Source organism: Taudactylus pleione, unplaced genomic scaffold (assembly GCF_031769625.1).
Source record: "Taudactylus pleione unplaced genomic scaffold, aTauple2 ptg000040l, whole genome shotgun sequence".
NCBI lineage: Eukaryota > Metazoa > Chordata > Amphibia > Anura > Myobatrachidae > Taudactylus > Taudactylus pleione.
This window is the reverse complement of record NW_028284442.1, coordinates 2095552-2115117: the sequence shown is the minus strand read 5'-3', so window position 1 is coordinate 2115117 and position 19566 is coordinate 2095552. Positions and strand designations below refer to the sequence as shown.

Sequence of the window (19566 nt, the reverse complement as noted above, 5' to 3'; positions counted from 1 at the left end):
TCTAATTGGAGGATCTCCTGCCGCACATTGCGTCAGATACCACGTTGAGTTTTGCAATGTTCTATGGAGTTGGAAGCGAAGAGTACACGAAAGAGTATCTACATAGCTCTCCCACATATCAAAAAATCTTGCCAACTTAATGTCTTTTTCCATTATTACTTCTACCCAGTTCATTCTAAAGATATGGTGTAATTTTGCCTTGAAAAGAGCTATAGGAGGTGGCTGGGGATCTATCCATGTATGTAGGATTGTTTTACAGGCTGCTGCACTTATAGCTAGTAATAAACGTTTTCTACCTGCAGAGATACGAGTATTATTAGGAAGAACGCCAAATATCGCCCATTCAGGCGTTAAAGGAATGAAATTAACTAAATGTGTGGTAACATATGTCCGCACCTGCATCCAAAACCCTCGTATTATAGGGCAAGACCACATGCAGTGAAAGATATCAGCCTCAGGATTCCCACATCTATAACAATTTGAGCTCTGTGACATGCCTATTAGAAAGCTCCTATGAGGTGAAATGTAGGATCTGTGTAAAATGTTCAGAAACATAGTAGTATAGGAAGAATATGGCATTAGTGCACAGGCTTTATCGTAGGCTCTATTTAGATCAGGCTTGTCCAACCCGCGGCCCACGGGCCGCATGCGGCCCAGGTCGGCTCGTAATGCGGCCCGCATACCTCTCAAGTGTCCCTGATTCAGCGGGACATTCACGATATGTCCCGCTGTTCTGGAATTGCTCACTGTAGTCCCGGCGCCCCCAGACCACGCCCCCACGCTCTCCTTCACTCACTGTGCCGCCAGCGTAATTGAGCATGCTGGGCGGTCACAGTGGCGTAGCAGTACTTTGTGGTGGCCGCGGCTCCGTCGGGTGATTTCTGCGCTCTGCTTACAAGCGATACTGCCTGGTAAGCAGAGCTTGGTACAGTAGCTGTGTGGGGGTGTTTGACTGGGGTACTCAGCTTGATGCAGGGGATTTGTGGGGTGTTGGGGTAGCTTGGTACAGGAGCCGGGGGGGTGGGGGACTCAGCTTGATGCAGGGGGTGGGGGATGGGTGAGAGAGCTTGGTACAGGAGCCGGGGCACTGGCATGGCATATATACTGGAGGGGGCACTGGCATGGCATTATATAACTGGAGGGGGCACTGGCATGGCATATATACTGGAGGGGCACTGGCATGGCATATATACTGGAGGGGGCACTGGCATGGTATATATACTGGAGGGGGCACTTCCATCGAAGCAAATATGGATGCATTGGTGGCTGAGAAACAATGTCAAACATCTCACTAACTTCATTTCTAGGTAAGTTTAATATGTTAACTATGTTTTCTATGGTTTTTTTGGATGATCAGGTATCGTTACTGTTATTTTATTTTATGTGCGGCCCAAACCAAATTTTCATCTTCTAATGTGGCCCAGGGAAGGTGAAAGGTTGGACACCCCAGAATTAGATCATCTATTTGCAAGGCTGGAATCTGGGACACCCATTTCGCATAGCTTGCTGAGGATTTATCAGATATAAAAACTGTGCGAAGAAGATGATAAATTTGTGAAATGGCTTTTATCTCTAATGATTGTGAGCTTAAAAGGTTGTCTAAGGAATTATTCCAGTCCAAAGCTGAAAAACTCCAGACTTTTGCCTCAACATAATGTTTAGCCTGCCAAAATGCAAGTGGGTTCCTCGTTCGTACCGGATATTTGTCCCTGGCCTCCTGGAACGTGAGGGGTCTCCCATCCTCTCTCTGTGTCAGCTTACCAATATTATTAATTTCTAGGGTATTCCACAAATTAAATGGGTAAGTAGCACCACCCCGTTGGAACTCTGGATTTGACAAAAAAGGCAGAAATAATGTTTTGTGAGCATTCAGAGCGAATTTATGTCTCACAATATGCCAGGTTTTTCTCGTAAACCAAAGCAAGGGGTTCTCTTTGATCTCGTGAGGTATTTCCTGATCATGGGCATGTAGGAAGTCAATCAGACCACCTGAATCCAAAAATTCCTTCTCGAGAGAGGAATTAGCATATAAGTCACGATGACACAACCAATCCTTAATGTATCTTAGATGTGCTGCATAAGAATACACCTGCACATCGGGGAAGTTAATACCTCCCTGAGTTCTAAGCTGCTGCAGTTTATGTAGGCCAATACGAGGCCTCTTTCCATTCCACACAAATTTTCTGAAAATATAATTAAGTTGTTGTGCATCTTTATTAGAAATCAAAAAAGGCAGAACTTGTATGGGATACATAATTTTTGGAAATGAGACCATCTTAATTAGGTTTGATCTTCCTGTGTATGAGACAACTAAATTCTTCCAACCCTCCAGTTCCAAGAAAATGGATTTGATAGCGATAGTAAAATTGAAGTCCTAGATTAGGTGTGGGTTATTAGAAACCTGTACACCTAGGTATGTGATCTGTCTATTCGCCCAAGCGATTGGGATATCTGAAAAAAACGAAGTACGAGCCGAAGGGCGACCCAGACATAATGCCACTGATTTGCTAACATTGACTTTAAAGCCTGATATATCACCAAATTCAGATAAAATATTAAAAATGTGACTCAGGGATTGTGAGGGATTGGATACAAATAACATTACATCATCGGCGAATGCCGTCATTTTGATCTCCTTTCTACCTATCTGAATGCCCTGAAAGGAGCTATTTGAATCTAGTAATCTAAGTAAGGGGTCCAGACTAATGTTAAATAGCAGAGGAGAAAGGGGACACCCCTACCTTGTACCTCTGAACATGGTGATAGGGGAGCCACAGTGTCCATTGATCAATAAAGAGGGTCAGTATAAAGAAATTTTACAAAGTTTATAAATAAAAGTGGGAACTGCCTTTTTTGTAAGGATTTAAACAAATGTGGCCATAATACTGTATCAAACGCTTTTATTGTGTCTAAGCTGATTAATACATTGCTGGTATTGTCTGCATTATGTGAAGCTACAATAGCTGCCATTGCAGTCCTAATTCCCTTTACTAATTGCTTGCCTAGTCCAGAGCATTTTAAATAAAACAGAATTAAAAGGGAACTCCAGGGATTTGATTATTGATTGGAAATGGTAGGTAGGGAGAGCATAATGTGCTGCTTCATTATGTAGATACATAGATAAATAGGGCATGATTCAGAGGTGGACGCATTTGAAACACTGGGCGTCTGCACATGCACTGCACATATGTCCCAATGGTCACCACCATGGAACGCAGATCAGAATTGCATGGCAATTCATGCAACTCCAATAGGCATTCCTGGGAGGTGACTGTCATCGGTGGGCGTGACTGTGTCAGGGACACAATTAGTGGTCATATACCGTCAGACATTCTAAAATTCAATTGTGCGCCTGATGTCAGCTAGAAAGTGCATGAAATCACGTTACTACATTACTGTCCACCTCTGTATCGGGCCCATGGAGAGATATAATTAGATAGTACACGAATAAATAAATATATACATATATATATAATATAATGCATATCCATCCTTGCTCCAGTGCCCTCCGTACAGGGAACGGCGTCCCCACCATATACAACTCACAGAGGCGGCACTCAAAGAACTTCCAATAAGGTGCAAAGAATAGCAATAATTTAACGCAGATACATCAACGTTTTGGGACTACACGCCCCTTCCTCAGGCTCGGGGGTCAGCACAGGATGGGAGGGGCAGCAGCCAGAGAGCATGGGGAAATTCAACAGAGTTTCTATTGAAGCCGCTGCCCTCAGGAGATTGGAGGCGGAGTGGCAGAGTGGGCCGGCTGGTAACACAGTGATGTCGCTGGCGCTGGACCCAGCTGCTGCAACAGTTTGCCTCAGGTCTTGCTGTGTATGTTTTTTTTTTTGTACCTTCCGGGTGGTGGATGTAGATGGGCGCCCGATGCTGGGGTGAGTAGGTTTCACCGAGTCTCTCAGCCGGCAGGAGTGGCTGCTGGGAGAGGCAAGACCATGCCCCCACTCCAAGGCAGCTTCAACAGGTCTCCCCTCCAGGTCCCGGCGCCCTTAGGCAGCTGACTAAAGCTGCCTAATGGAAGCGCCAGCCTGAGGACATGTAACAAACAGAAAATAGAACTGTGTCATATGAATATAATATACACTTGAATACAAGATTACACAGCCGGTGTACATTTTAATAATATCTGTTGCAGTGTGGACTAGTCGTCCAGCCCCCCCCCCCCCCCCCCCCCCCCCCGGGAACGGTATAGGAGGATTGTTATCAACAATTCTTAATTCAAACCACGAAGTAGAAGAAAAACATTTGTGAAGTAATTGCTGTGTTCTCAAGGGAAGAGTGATGACAATATTTTTCCCATGCCTCAAGAAAATTTCCCAGCTCTTGATTCTTTATCCAAGGATGCCTCCAACCAGTCCATTCTAAACAGGTAGAATATTTTTTCTTTAAACAAGCAAAAAGGGGGCATACCTGGTTGAATCCAAACCTGTAGTATAGTTTTTAGCGCATATCATTTTAATCAGCATGAGCTGCTTGGCGCTACCGAATCATACGACACTCATGCGTTATGTGTAACTGGACTTGTAGCACAAAGAGGATAGATGTATGTGTACATGGGGAAAAACAATTATCAGACTTATCTGAGAAAAAGGTCAAGCGCTATGTGCAAAGTTATTTGGGCGGGAGGAAATCCACAAAGTCCATTCTTTTTAGGGGATGCCCCTCGATGGAACCAGTGTACTTATTTATACCAAGAACAAAGAAGATGGTAATTTCCATGTGTTTATGGGACTCCCACATTATTTGTGACAATGAGTCCATAGCAACAATCACTTAGATCTATCTATCTATTTATCTATCTAAGTCTTTTGCTATAGCTGGGATGTGAATAGAGATAATGTCTACTCCTTTAACAGTACTCAGAGCCATAACTAGACTTTGTGGTGCCCTGTGCCAGAAAGAGCATTGGCGCTCCGCCCCCATTTTTCAAATGGGGACATAAGATAGTGCACCTTAAAAAGGGCCATGGCCTCATGGGGAAGGGCCAGGGGAGAGATAGAAAACCAGGAGCTGCTGGGGATAAAAGAAGAGGAAGCTACAAGTGAGAATGATAATAAACAGGAAAATTGACAGGTCCAAACAGCGACCCCTGCCCTGCGGTGCCCAGTGCAGGTCGCAACTACCCTAGTTACGGCCCTGACAGTGCTGTTCGATTTTCTTTCTCTTTTCTATTATTTATTTGGTGCCAGAAATTATCCTCTATCTGTGAATAGCTGGGTCAAGGCTTTTGATATGCAATTCAATTAATTTTATTAAGTACACATTGGTTTATGTTTTTGTTTTTTAATTTCATATCTTGTCAACCAGGTTCCAATACCAAGCTATTTGATTGCCCTAGTTGTGGGAGCTTTGGAGGGCAGGTGAGCTTATTCAGTTTGTATATTTTAATATTTTGTGTGTTGTAGTCGTTTTTGTTTGTGTTTAACCTTCTTTATTTTAATCAATTTATAATATTATTATTATAATTATTATTATGCTTTATTTATATGGCACCACAAGTGTTCCGCAGTGCCTTACAAAGTACAATAACAAATAATTTGACAAGCTACTTACAGTACAATACAATATAGGACAAGGACATGGATAATATACATTGCTACATTGGTGACCATAACACCTAGATATGCAACAGAGCATAAGCAACTAAGTGTTGGGTGCCCTTGTAGGGGTTAAGATGTAGATGAAAGTAAAGTAAGGCGAAGCACAAGAGGGGAGAGGGACCTGCTCGTAATAGCTTACATTCTAAAGGGGAGGGGCAGACAAACAGGTGTGACACAGATGGGGTAAACCGGGAGGAAGGGGCATGTGGCAGCAAGTTAGAATGGGAGCTGGAAGGCTTCGAAGAAGTAGCAGGTCTTCAGAGCCCGTTTGAAGGATTGTAAAGAGGTGGAGAGTCTGATGGGGAGAGTAAGAGAGTTTCAAAGGTCAGGAGCAGCACGGGCAAAATCTTGGAGGCGGGAGTGGTAGGAAGTAATCAGTTGGCATGAGAGGCGGCATGCATTTGTTGAGCGAAGAGGGCGGATAGGAGAGTGAAGGGAGATGAGGTCAGAGATGTAAATGGGAGAGCAATGGGTGAGGGCTTTGTAAGCGAGTGTGAGAACCTTGAATTGGGTACTAAAAGGGAAGGGGAGCCAGTGGAGGGCTTGTAGGAAAGGGGAGGCAGATCATCAGATGTAGAGCCTTTGGAGAAGAAGATGAGTCGAGCAGTAGCTTTGAGGACAGACTGGAGAGGAGCGAGATGGGAGTTGGGGAGGCCAGATAGGAGGAGGTTACAGTAGTCCAATCTGGAGATTAATGCAGACATTATTCTATGTAAATCCATGCCTTAACAGGGCATTCACTCAGTAGCTTAGGAAAATGTTCCTTTCTACTTCAGGGTCCATAGGGTATCCACAGGATACCTTGGGGTATAGGTGTGACGTCAGTCATCGGGCACCATAGAGTTAAGCTTTCAGCCTCCCAGGATGCACTAGGGTCCCCCTCCTATACCCCACCCCCGAGCCAAGGCACCTCAGTTTAGTTTGGTGCCTGGCCAGAGTTGGGTGCACCTGTTGGAGTGGGGGCTAAGAAGAGCCCCTGAAGCTTTTCTGCTTCAGCTGTGGCTGCACATCTGGTTGTACAGCATGGACAGTCAGTCCTGACGTCCATGCTGTCTTCCCTACACCCCCGCCGGTACCAGAACGCCGGTACCGATCCGGGGATGCTGGTGAGCATCTGGGGTCACAGCTAGCGGTGACCCCAGATGTTCCGGACCATGGCCGGATTCAAGGGGGACAGCAAGGTAAGCAGCGGGGTCCCGCGGTGGGTCCCCGCTGTTACATGGTCCAGAGTCCCCAGGCAGGGGGCTCCCTGGGGACTGGCTGCAGCGTGGAGCCAGGTAAGAACCTGCGCTTCCACTACACCCCTGGGACAAGGGACCGCAGCAGAGCGGTAGCGCTGCGGCGTCCCAGGGGTTAAATGCATGCCAGGGGAGCGCGCTTTCCCTGTCTTACAGCCGGTGCCTCCCCCGATGCACACAGCCCTCTCTGCACTCTGCCGACTGGCCCTGTGGCAGCGCTCCTCCCCCAGGCCAGCCTCCTCTCTGCTCCTCGGCGTCCATCTTCCTGAACGCATGGTGAACGCTGCTGGAAGCCTGGAAGAGGAAGCCTCTTGGTCTGGGTCCCCCCGCATACCTCTCCGCTTGTGGTCAGGTCTGTGTATGCAGCGCTGTGTCCTACCAGACCCTGTGTCTGCGTAGTTGAGTGATCAGCGCTGGTTAGTGCAGGAATTGATTTTCTTTGCATTGTATGTGACTGTGCTAGCGCTGCTGCCTGTATCTTCTATTCTAACTCAGCTTTATTACTGTCCCTGTTCTTTCTGCTAAGCCCTTGCGGTGCGGTGCTGCAGGGTGGTCTCTCACCTCTTTAAAATACAATTGGTGAGAGGGGTCACATACTTAGTACCATCATGTCTGAAAGTGATTTTCCTCTCCGGCTACAGTGTACTACATGTAAAGTACCTTTAGCGGAGGGGGAGGGTAGCGCGGAGGGCCTCTGCCGGCAGTGTTTGTCGATGGTGCGGCCTATTACGGTTACAGCACCGGTACAGGAGCCGCCCTGGGCTTGTTTCGCTCAGGCGCTTACAACCTTAGTGGGCCAGTTAGCTCCGCAGCCCGCATTTACACAGATGGGTTTGTCCCAGCAGTCAGTGGTGTCGTCACCCATGCAGGGTTTCCCAAGACAATTGGTGGTACCCCGCAGTCTCCCTATTTCCCCTCTCCCAGTTTCTCAGGAGCCGGCGTGGGTTAACTCCCTGACGAGTTCTGTACAGCACTTGTCGGATGTGTTGCAGGGGGAGACTGTGATGCGGCCACACAAACGGCCGGTGGCGTCTCTGTCGGCTCCTTATGAGGATGACGAAGGGACGTCTGATGATGGGGAGATTCTGGATCCTTACGATCAGGAACCTCTCCATACTAAGGACGCTGACGCTAGATCCAAGGTATATATTCCTGGACTTATTCGGGCAGTCCGCACAGCCTTGGTGATTGAGGACGAAGTTCCCCCAGCTGCTAAATCCAAGTATGCCTTTTTTAAGGATGTGAAGGGTGACGCCACAGTCTTTCCTCTTTCGGGTCAGTTAATGGACCATTTAGAGGAGGCGTGGAAACAGCCTGGCAAACGATACCAGCCGCAGAGGCGCCTGGCGGTGGCTTATCCGTTCGCGGATAATTATTTTGCTAAATGGGAATCCCCTCCACAGGTGGATTCTCACGTGACACGTCTTGTCCGTAGTGCCACATTGCCGATGCCATCCATGTCCTCCCTTAAGGATGCTACGGACCGCAAGGTGGAGATCTGCCTGAAGTCCGCTTATTCCCTTACGGGGGGGGCAGCGCGGCCGGCTATGGCCATTTGCTGGGTTGCCAGAGCGATGGAGCGCTGGGCGGATTCATTGGAGGCGTCCTTTGATTCCGACTGTCCGGCCGAACAAAGGGAGTTGATTGGTAATCTCCGTGATTCGGCCACATATATCAACGAGGCTGCCTTAGACATTAGTACACTGGTGTCTCGAATTTCTTCAGCAGCGGTGGCTGCTCGTCGCACCTTGTGGTTGCGATCCTGGAAGGCGGACGCTGACTCCAAAAAGGGTTTGGAGGCGTTGCCCTTTAACAGAGAAGTTCTCTTCGGTCCGGATCTGGACAAGATTGTGGCCACGCTGGCGGCAGCCAAATCGGCATGTCTCCCGTCGGCCGCGGCTCCTTCTGGTTCAGGACCATCGTCCTTTCGGTCTTATAGGGCCCAGGGCAGGCCCAAACCACAGTCTTTTCCCCGACAGGCTGGTCCCAAAAAATCGGCCAAGCCCCGGAAGCAGGCATGGGGTACCAGACGTCCGGCCCCTAAGCCTGATGACGAGCCTGCTGCCTGATGGTCCCGGCTCCCCCACGTTGGGGGATCCCAAAGTGGGAGGCCACCTGCTGCAGTTCGCCCGGTGTTGGTCGGTCACCACGACAGACACTTGGGTTCTCGAGGTGGTCTCCCACGGGTACGCCCTATCTTTCCGGCACAGACCCCCGGCTCGATTCTTCACCACGGGTCTACCATCAGACCGGAACAAGTCCACGGAGCTGCGGAAGGTTTTGCACACTATGCTCCAGGCTGGAGTTATAGTGCCTGTTCCATTCTCCCAGAGGGGCCAGGGTTTCTATTCAAATCTTTTTTTGGTGCAGAAACCCAATGGGTCGTATCGTCCGATTCTCAACCTCAAAGCTCTCAACAAGTCTTTGCGGGTGCCGAAGTTTCGGATGGAGACCCTACGGTCCATCATTCTGGCGCTGGAACCTGGGGACTACATGGTGTCATTGGACATACAGGACGCTTACCTGCATGTCCCTATTCTTTTGCGCCATCAACAGTTCCTCAGGTTTGCAATCCGCAGCGACCATTTTCAGTTTCGGGCGTTATCTTTTGGCCTGGCGACAGCACCGCGTGTGTTCACCAAGGTGATGGCAGTCATGGCGGCTTCTCTGTGGCTGCAGGGAGTCCGCATGTTGCCGTACTTGGACGACCTGTTATTAGTGGCAGGATCTCCAGAGCTCCTTCTTCGCCACTTGGACCTGACCATTGCGCTGCTGCAACGGCACGGCTGGTTAATCAACTGGCAGAAGTCCACTCTAATCCCGTCTCGGCGGATTCTGCACCTCGGAGCCTTATTGGATTCCGGACAGCAAAGGATCTTTGTGACGTAGGAAAAGATCTCTGCTTTACAGTTGAGGGTGCGCAGTTGTCTGCACAGCCGCCGGGTGTCTCTACACTCGGCGATGAGGTTACTGGGCTCCATGGTATCGGTGTTCAACATGGTGGAATATGCCCAGTTTCACTCCAGACCTCTGCAGCACCTGATCCTGTCCAAGTGGAACGGGCTGCCTCAGTCTCTAAAGTCCCAGACGATAGTGCTCACCCCGGAGGTTCGCCTGTCCCTTGCCCGGTGGTTGCAGACGACCCATCTCAGCAAGGGACGTCCGTTCTGGGTACCAAATTGGGTCGTGTTGACAACAGACGCCAGTCTTCGGGGCTGGGGAGCAGTTTCGGGTCCACACTTGTTCCAGGGCAGGTGGACACCGGCAGAAGCGGAACTTCCAATAAATATATTGGAACTCCGTGCGGTCTTCAATGCTCTCCAGCAGGCACATCGGGTTCTCCAGGGTCATCCGGTGCAGGTCCAGTCGGACAACGCTACCGCCGTGGTCTACATAAACAGGCAAGGAGGAACCCGAAGTCGGGCGGCTCTCGTAGAGGTGTCTCGGATCCTGGTATGGGCGGAGCGCAATCTTCCGGCCATATCAGCGGTCTTCATCCCGGGAGTGCTAAATTGGGAGGCGGACTTTCTAAGTCGCCAGGACGTTCATCCGGGGGAATGGTCCCTGCACCCGGATGTTTTTCAACTGCTGGTGGACAGGTGGGGTCTTCCAGAGATCGACCTCATGGCGTCCCAGCACAACAACAAGTTGCCAGTGTACGGGTCTCGCACAAGAGACGAAGAGGTGTCTCTGGTGGATGCTCTGTCCGTCCGGTGGACATTCCAGTTCGTATATCTGTTTCCTCCGGTTTCCCTTCTTCCACGGGTAATCCGGAAATTCAAACAGGAAGGAGGGACGCGCCTGTTGATAGCTCCCGCGTGGCCAAGACGGCACTGGTTCTCAGACCTTCAGGGGCTGTCCGTGGACAGTCCTCTGCGGTTGCCGCTACGACCGGACCTCCTGTCGCAGGGTCCTTGTCTTCACCCGGACCTGGCTCGGCTGTCTTTGACGGCGTGGCTGTTGAGACAGCCATGTTGAGGTCCAGGGGGTTTTCCAGCTCTGTGGTGCGTACCATGTTGCGAGCTCGGAAACCGTCGTCCGCGAGGATATACCATCGCGTGTGGCATACGTTCTTCCAATGGTGTCGACCGAGAGGTTATGCACCGCGGGAGTTTCGTCTGTCTAGGATTCTTGCCTTCCTACAAGCGGGATTAGATCATGGGCTTCACCTTGCTTCTTTGAAGGTACAGGTTTCAGCCCTGCCTGTCTGGTTTCACCGTAGGATTGCTACAATCCCGGATGTGCGCACCTTTATGCAAGGTGTTCTACGCATTCAGCCGCCCTTTGTTCCACCTGTGGCGCCTTGGGATTTGGCTGTGGTCCTGAGGGCTCTCCAGGGACCGCCGTTTGAACCACTGGGCTCAGTGGATAAATGGCTAACAGCTAAGACTGTTTTCCTTCTGGCCATAGCTTCGGCCAGACGTGTTTCTGATTTAGGGGCTCTCTCTTGTAGACCCCCTTTCTTGATTTTTCATGGGAACAGGGCAGTGCTCCGCACTCTGCCTGAATTTCTTCCCAAAGTTGTTTCCCAGTTTCATGTTAAAGAGGAAATAGTTGTTCCGGCCTTTAACTCACCTGGTCTTTCAGTGGGTGAGGCCACTTTGGATGTTGTGCGGGCCTTAAGGACTTATGTTGACCGCACTTCTTCCTTTAGGAAGTCGGATGCCTTGTTTGTCCTCTATGGCTTCCGTAAAAAGGGTTGGCCTGCTTCAAACCAAACTTTGGCAGCCTGGATCCGTATGGCTATTTCTGAAGCTTATCTTCATGAAAGTCTGCCGATTCCTCCTTCTTTGAAGGCTCATTCCACTAGGTCTGTGGGTCCTCCGTGGGCAGCTCGACGTGTTGCCTCTGCAGTCCGGATCTGTGAGGCTGCTACATGGTCCTCTGTCCATACCTTCGTGAGGTATTACAGGTTTGACACCTTCGCCTCTCAGGATGCTTCCTTCGGGCGGCGGATTCTCCTTTCAGCACAGGAGTGTCCCCACCCTTAAAGGATACTGCTTTGGGACATCCCCAAGGTATCCTGTGGATACCCTATGGACCCTGAAGTAGAAAATATGAGATATGGTAAGAACTTACCTTTGTTATCTCTATTTCTACGAAGTCCATAGGGTTCCACAGGACTCCCGCCCTGTCGCACCTGTGCTGCAGATGGGTTTTGGTCTGGTCACCGGTTTTCCCATCTCCCTCTGGTGAGAGTGTGATTCTTGTGTGTATCCAGATCTTCATTCTCTCTCTTCCTTCTCCTCCTCCAGCCTATGGCTTGGTAACTAACTGAGGTGCCTTGGCTCGGGGGAGGGGTATAGGAGGAGGACCCTAGTGCATCCTGGGAGGCTGAAAGCTTAACTCTATGGTGCCCGATGACTGACGTCACACCTATACCCCAAGGTATCCTGTGGAACCCTATGGACTTCGTAGAAATAGAGATAACAAAGGTAAGTTCTTACCATATCTCATATTATCTTTCGACTCGAGCACATAAAGTATCATATTAGTTATGTCCTCAGTAAACTCACAATTTTTCAGTTACTTGCCTTTTACCAATTTTTTACTTTATATCTGTCTTTTGCAGAAAACTCTGTTAATAACAGTAAAATTAAGACTACAATTTCAGCATTTGTTCTAGTTAATAATAATAAAAAGTCTGACTCTTGCTTTAGGTACATTTTAACTGAAATTGTACAACATATTTTTATATACAGTAGATAGTACAGTAAGAGCAACGCTTCATATGTTCGTGATTATTTGATGGCGGAGGTAAGCATTCAGTGGTTCTTGGCCCCAGGTGACAGAAGCTATGCTTCTGTCACCTGGGGCCAAGTCTCAGCTTGGTCCCCCCTCCCGAGCCTCCCTTTTTAACATGTTCTTACATGCCATCAGACTGACTAGACACCTCTTATAGAATGATGTTTTATAAGAGGCGTCTGGTCGGTCTAATGGCATGTAAGAACATGTTAAAAAGGGAGGCTTGGGAGGGGGGACTCCATCATATGCTCTTATGTAATCACACTCCTCCACATGTCCCTTATATGCCATCAGACCCCCCCTCTCATTTAGGGCTGCTTCAGAAACTTCCCAGGTTTTCTATCACAATCCGCCACTGCGTAAGGGAACCATTTTCTGCACTTGTGCAAAAGTCGTTTTGTTTTGTGAGACCAGATAAAGCTAAAGGACTTCCACATTTGTACCTAGCCTGCTCTGTTTATTTAATGGAGGATGTTTACTAATATGTGCACAATTAATGTATTTAAAGGCTAATGAGCTTATTCAGAGTTTAATGCAACTCCATTTTACAGCTGGATCTTGTATTTTTAGCACTGCGCATGCTCCGTAGCCAAGAATACGCTACTATGAGAAACTATGGGCTGTTCAAACTCGTACACATTTTAGTCCCATCAACAGGACCTTCGTCCGTAGTTCTGAGGGTGTAAATGGAATTGCAGGCTGTACAGAGTAGTGCGTACGCAGAGATCAGTTAGATTTCAGATGGATCTCTTGCACTAGGTATAGGGCAGGTGCAAATGCGTGCTGATGGTGATAATGGCTACTTTAGCAAGCAAATGAATAGGGGTGGTGCGGCCTCATGGATACATTCAATACCACATACAGTCAAATATCTGCATTCCTCACTGATGCATATAGGCAAATATCTTCCTTCTCATGTATTCATTCCCGTGCATGCAAACAAACTTAAGGCTGACTTTGCTGCAACTGAAAAAAATAAAAATAAAACTGTGAAAATAGCTGCGCTACCAACCAGTTGCGCTGCCTAAAGCGGATATCAAGGATTCTTCACAATATCCTAGTATAAACAAATAAATAACAAAATATCCACTCAATGGTGCACAATATATATTGATATAAAAGAAAGTCCTTACACAAGCAATGGAAAAATAAATGAGTCCACAATTCTTCTGTTCTTTACGTAATTCTTCCCATTCATATAATGGATTCTCAGACTTTTAGTAGTTTCACTTCCGCTCAGACCACGTATAATCTCTCAAAAATAGAGAAGAAAGAACATAGTGCAATACTATCCAGAAATAGAAAAGATTTATTTTCAAGTTGTAGTCACATTTAAAATAAGATAAAAAGCATATCACCACACAGTGGATATAGGGTTTAACATTCGTTGCTGAGTCCCTCCAATTACCCTCCCAGATGGATAATGGGTAGAAATCCAGAGGTCCAGAACTCCCCACGACTTTCAGGGTGTTTAAAGGTAGCAGCCACGATAACCCCACAGCACGATCACCAGCTTAAAGCTTTTCGGACCTTAGTCCTTCCTCAGCAGCTTGGTGATTCAAAGAACAGTCACAAATATTTATACTATCCCTAATTACTAAACCAGTCTCTGGTGTTCCTGTTAATTCCCGCCACAGCCGGCTGCCCCTCATTACCGGAAATTACATCACAAAGATACAAAACCGAAAGTTGGCGCTGCATTCCATTTCTGCCTGAACCAGAAGTGCCCGGTCGAAACCGGATGTTATCGCTTGCGTATCAAATAGCATGCATCATAGAGAACCAAAGGGAACAGAGGACATAATACTCCAGTTCCTTGTCCTCCAATAGATTTCAAATGATGGAGGAATCATTTTGTCCTTGTGAAAAACTGTTTCCATAGTTCATATCTCTCCATAAACGGGGCATAGAAAAAATAATAGAAAATACCAATAAGCAGTATTATATAAATACATAAAATTCATAAAATGTACATTAAAATGCAGATAAAATATTTATAAAAACCACTTTATCTCAAACTCTCCATTCAAGCCATTTGAGGTTAAAGTGTTTAATTTATGGGCCCATTTCATTTCTGCCTTGGAAAGTCTCACTTCAAGGTCCCTATTATTCCATGTTCAATGGATCGCCTGAATCCCCCAAAAAGCTTTACTACAATAAGGATTAGACTTGTGCATTTGTTTAGGTTGCATCGAGACAGTGTGGGTTTCTAAGCCCTTTTTAATATTATAAGTGTGTTCAGCCAAATGTACTTTTAAATTTCTACTAGTTTTAACTATGTAAATGAAATCACATTGGCATTTAAGAGCATATATCATGTTTTTAAAATTAAAAGTGATGAAGTCCTTTATTTTATAATCTACTCCATCAATCTGAAAGTCTTTGATCGATCTTTGATCCTTCAGTCCTACACATTGTACATAGGGCCTGATTCAGAGCCGTTCGCTATTTGCGGTCGTTCGTTCAAAAACAAGGGGTGGCTATTCAAATGATCCGTTCGCAAATTGCAGTCTGTTCCCACCTCTAAGTCTGAATGAGCGAGCAAAACATACGCTCGTTTATTTGATAAAAACGCCCCCTGGCCGCACGCACCATACGTCATGTCCGCTATTTATTAGATTAATCGAGTACATCGTACAGCGTATGAACTGCTCGCTATTCTTGTGGTTGGTGTTTTCAACCGCTATTTTGCGAGCAGTTCTGAGTTAAAAAAAACCAAGTGACGTGGTCAATGACGCTGCTTTGTTAATTATGCACTCCCTTAAAATGCCCGTTTTGACCTTTAAGCATGCCTGCGTTCGGATCTCCACTCCCCGTTTTCAAGCACCTTCCCCTGTTACCACCCACATACGCCTCATTCTGTCACTCAAAATAGCAGGCCCTCGCTATATTGCGTACCAACGATTTTCGGCCGCACTGACTGGTTCGCGCATGCGTACTAAAAACCGTACGCATGCACAGATGTGCGAACATCGCTCGGAACGAGCGTACTGCCGCTAGCGAGTGGCTCTGAATGAGGGCCATAGTCCACACCTATGAAACCCATGGCTTCTACTGCTTGTTCTTCCCTTTTCCGCAATAGCACTACGTACCAATTTATCCTTCAAATTTGGTGCCCTTCTATAGATAAAGAAAGGTTTCTCCGGTATGCACTTTCCAATTATTGGATCCTTTTTAAGTAGTTTCCAATGTTTTTTAAATGTCTCGATTTCCTTGTGTTGGAAGTTAAAATTACAAATAAAAGACCATTGATGGTTTTTGGTAACTTTTTCCCCTTTCCCCTCAAGTAAAACTTTCCTCTCTAAACCTTTTACCCTCTCTTGAGCTTTAGTGGTATTTCCACTCTCTTAACCCTTATCTAAAAATTGATTATCCATCTTGATCAGTTGTTCATTACAGACCTCTTCCTCTGTACAATTTCTCTTCACTCGTAGGAATTGTCCGTATGGAACCCTATCTAACCAATTTTTATGGTGTAGGCTATTGATCTCAATGTAGCTATTTGAGTCAGTACTTTTCCTATACGATTTCATATGTAGGTCACCATTTTTAATATATAGGGAAAGGTCTAAAAAGGCAACCTCTTGTTTATTTATGTAAAAAGTGAATTTGATATTAAAATTATTTATGTTCAGGGAATTACAGAAACACTGGAGTTCTTCCACTGAACTTCTCCAGATGAAGAGCACATCATCTATAAAACGTTTCCAGAGCACCAGGTTTGTCCCCAGCTGATCTTCATGCCATATCTTGGTATCCTCCCAATACACCATATACAAATCGGCATAGCTGGGGGCAAACCTAGTGCCCATAGCTGTTCCCACATTTTGCATAAAATAAGATCCATCAAAATACAAATAATTATTTGTTAAAATAAATTTAATACTATTTAAAATAAATTCTTTAAGTTCATTACATAAGTCAGATTTTTCGAGGAAATAAGTTACTGCTTCTATCCCCTTTTTCTGTATTTATTATAGTATATAAAGTGGATACGTCCCCACTGACCAAAATTAAGTCCTCTTTCTATTCCATATTATTTAAAATCTTAATTACATCTCCAATATCCTTTAAAAAAGCTTTTGTTTGTCTCACTAGGGGCTGTAAATAAAAAATCAATAACCACAGCCACGTTTGAGGTAATACTGTTGACACATGCTATTATAGGTCTTCCTGGAGGGTGGATAGGGTCCTTATGGATTTTTGTCAGTACATAGTCGGAATGGAGGGATGTTTGGTATTAGTATATTCATATTCAGACTTACTTAAAACCCCCTTTTGGAATGCATCTTCCGTTAATTCATATAAAGATTTTATAATCCGTAAAGTGGGGTCATTCTTAAATTTTTTTTTATAAGTTTCACCACTTTCCAGCTGTTTAATATTTCTGCCATATACTTAGTTTTATCCATAAGGACCACACCTCCACCCTTGTCTGCAGGCTTGATGATCAAATCATCTTCCTCCCTCAAGGACTTAAGGGCTAGACATTCTTTCTTAGTAAGATTGCATTTTCCAAATTATTTCTTCTTTAAAATTTCTTCAACGTCACTATTGACCATTTTGCTAAAACATTCAATAAAGCTTCCTCTTTATATACAGGATAGAAGGTTGATTTGGGTCTAAAACTAGAGCAGGAGGGTTCTTCCATCTCTTCTTTAACCTTATCATCCTCTTTACTCATAAAATATTATTTAACTGTAAGCTTCCAAACATATTTGTTTAAGTCAATAAAAAATTCAAATGGATCAATTATTACTGGTATTATCATCAACCATCATTTTTTTAGATTTTCTCCGGGGCTTCATCCCACTCCGTTTACCCCTTTTTCTTTTTCGGGTTCTTTTCACTTTATTCTTATCTTTTAGGACCTCTGTTTGATCTTGTGTCCCCAGTTTAAAAAAGGCGACTGACTTACTTCTTCTTCCCTTTAAAACGACTTCTGCTTATTGGCATTTCAAAATCATCTTTATAATTATCTCTTTTCCAATAGTTACTTCCATTCCTACAATAATTACCTTGTGTAGAATTCCTATATCTAGGATATTGATAATCATATTCCCATTTATACATTGGTCTCTCAATATTATTATGATTTCTTCCTACTTTTTGTCCATGTTCTTTCAGTATCTCTATTCCTATCAATTTCATTTTTTCTGTCATTTTTCCCTATATTCAATCTATAGGGTTTCTTAACTATGCTTTTATGACTAATAGATTCTGTCCTTCCTAGATCCTTTATCCCTATGTCCCTAAAATATTTATTTTGTTTCCTTTCTTTTAATTCCTTAGTCTCTTTATTAAGCGTTCTTACTATCTCAATTTTAGCCTCTTTGAAGTCTTCTAGATCTTTAAATGGCTCTACAAGGGAATTTAAACTATTAATCTCTTCTACCAATTGTAAATTCTGTCTCCATTCCTTTAGAATGAGTTCAATTAATCTAAACGAACATTGGTCTAAGATTAGATCCCATTCTTTCCTAATGTTTTCATTACTAGTATTGAAAGAAGGGTCTTTGGAAATGTTTAAACCTTTAGGGATCAAATGATCAGCTTCATACCTCTCCATAGTTATTATTTCCCACCATAACTGGTTTTCTTTTAAAACTGCGTTTTCTAGTTTCTGTAAGACTGATGTTAAGTCCTCATCACAAATATCAACATCTCTCTTATCTCTACAGAACATATTGGGAAGGAGTTATCTCCTATTATCCCTATCAATATATGTATTGTGCGCCATTGAGAGGATATTTTTTTTGCTGCAACTGAATCAGTCTCTAAGGGTCTTATGCTGAGTTGGGCATAGGTACATTTTGTGTAACTTAAAATATGTACATTTGTACAGCGCATGTCCACAAGAAAGCGTAAGCTTATGTCTGTATGTAGATTTGGTTGGAGTGTTGGAATGGTGGGAGGGAAGAGGCTGTAAATTCCAATCAAAGTATAGTAAGGGTGTGTTTGCGGAATTGCAAACTGAGACAGACCTGCACAGATACACCCAGTAGCTGTATGACTTGCGGGTGCCTGAGGGCTATTGCAGATACACACTTATGAGGAGGATAATGACACTAGCTAGCCACTTCTCATTGGCTTATCACACGTTCTCCTCTGAAGCCGATAGTGCTGTTCTAACTGCGCATGCTTATATTATATGATTTTATGGGTATATTTTAGAATGACTGTTTTGCTACTTCATACATGAGTAGGAAGATTATACCTGCTGTATTATAAAAATATTAATTTCAATCAATCCGAATAGTGAATATGTCTTTTGCAATTTAACCAGTTGAAAATTTTTGTTCTACTTATAACCTGTTTTCCTGTGGCATTGCTTCTACTTATGATCGAAGTACTTTGTCATCTCCCACAAAACTGTTAATTTTATTGTTTTTTTTTTTATCTTTGTCCTACAGCAGCTTCATCATTAATTGTGATTCATAAGCATCTTTTGTTTCCAATGCATGCCTGACATAAATATGGTGCATATGCTACTGATACAGAGTGGGGCACAGCTTAAGATGTATCTAACTGAGGCCGAGCATATACCCGCAAATATGTTCTGTTCAGTGCCGTAACAGGGCTTTAAGCCGCCCTTTGCCACCCCGCCACCTTTGCATGACGTTGTGCATAGGGGACGGGCCAGCCAGCACCCAGAAGCGCATCAGTGCACAGAGCTTCTAGAAGGCGCTCCGTGCAGCTGTATACATGGCAGGGTGTCTGCCTGTACAGTCCAAAATAAACTTTTTGCATCCACCTATGTTATATTTAAATGGATTCCATGATTTACTTGTTTTTATGGTTTAACCATTTACAGTCCGTGTCATATATGCATGATTTTCACAGGAAGATTGGTCCTAGGACAACCGTGTGGACAGAGAGAGAGCTTTTGGAGGCTTCAGCCTATGAGTTTGCAGAGGTTGGTCCAACATTCTTAACCTTCGTTATCACTATCCACTTATCTCCACCTA

The 19566-nt window shown here is 45.2% G+C and overlaps 1 protein-coding gene across 1 annotated transcript in view; it reads left to right on the top strand.

Moving 5' to 3' along the window:
* Positions 1–19566, top strand: part of LOC148538314 (leukotriene A-4 hydrolase-like) — a 154715-nt gene that overhangs the window by 29451 nt on the left and 105698 nt on the right. Inside the window, exons 6-7 of the mRNA XM_088453652.1 lie at positions 5323–5375; positions 19442–19514. Coding sequence (XP_088309778.1) covers positions 5323–5375; positions 19442–19514 — 126 coding nt within the window. The remainder of the gene's footprint in view (positions 1–5322; positions 5376–19441; positions 19515–19566) is intronic.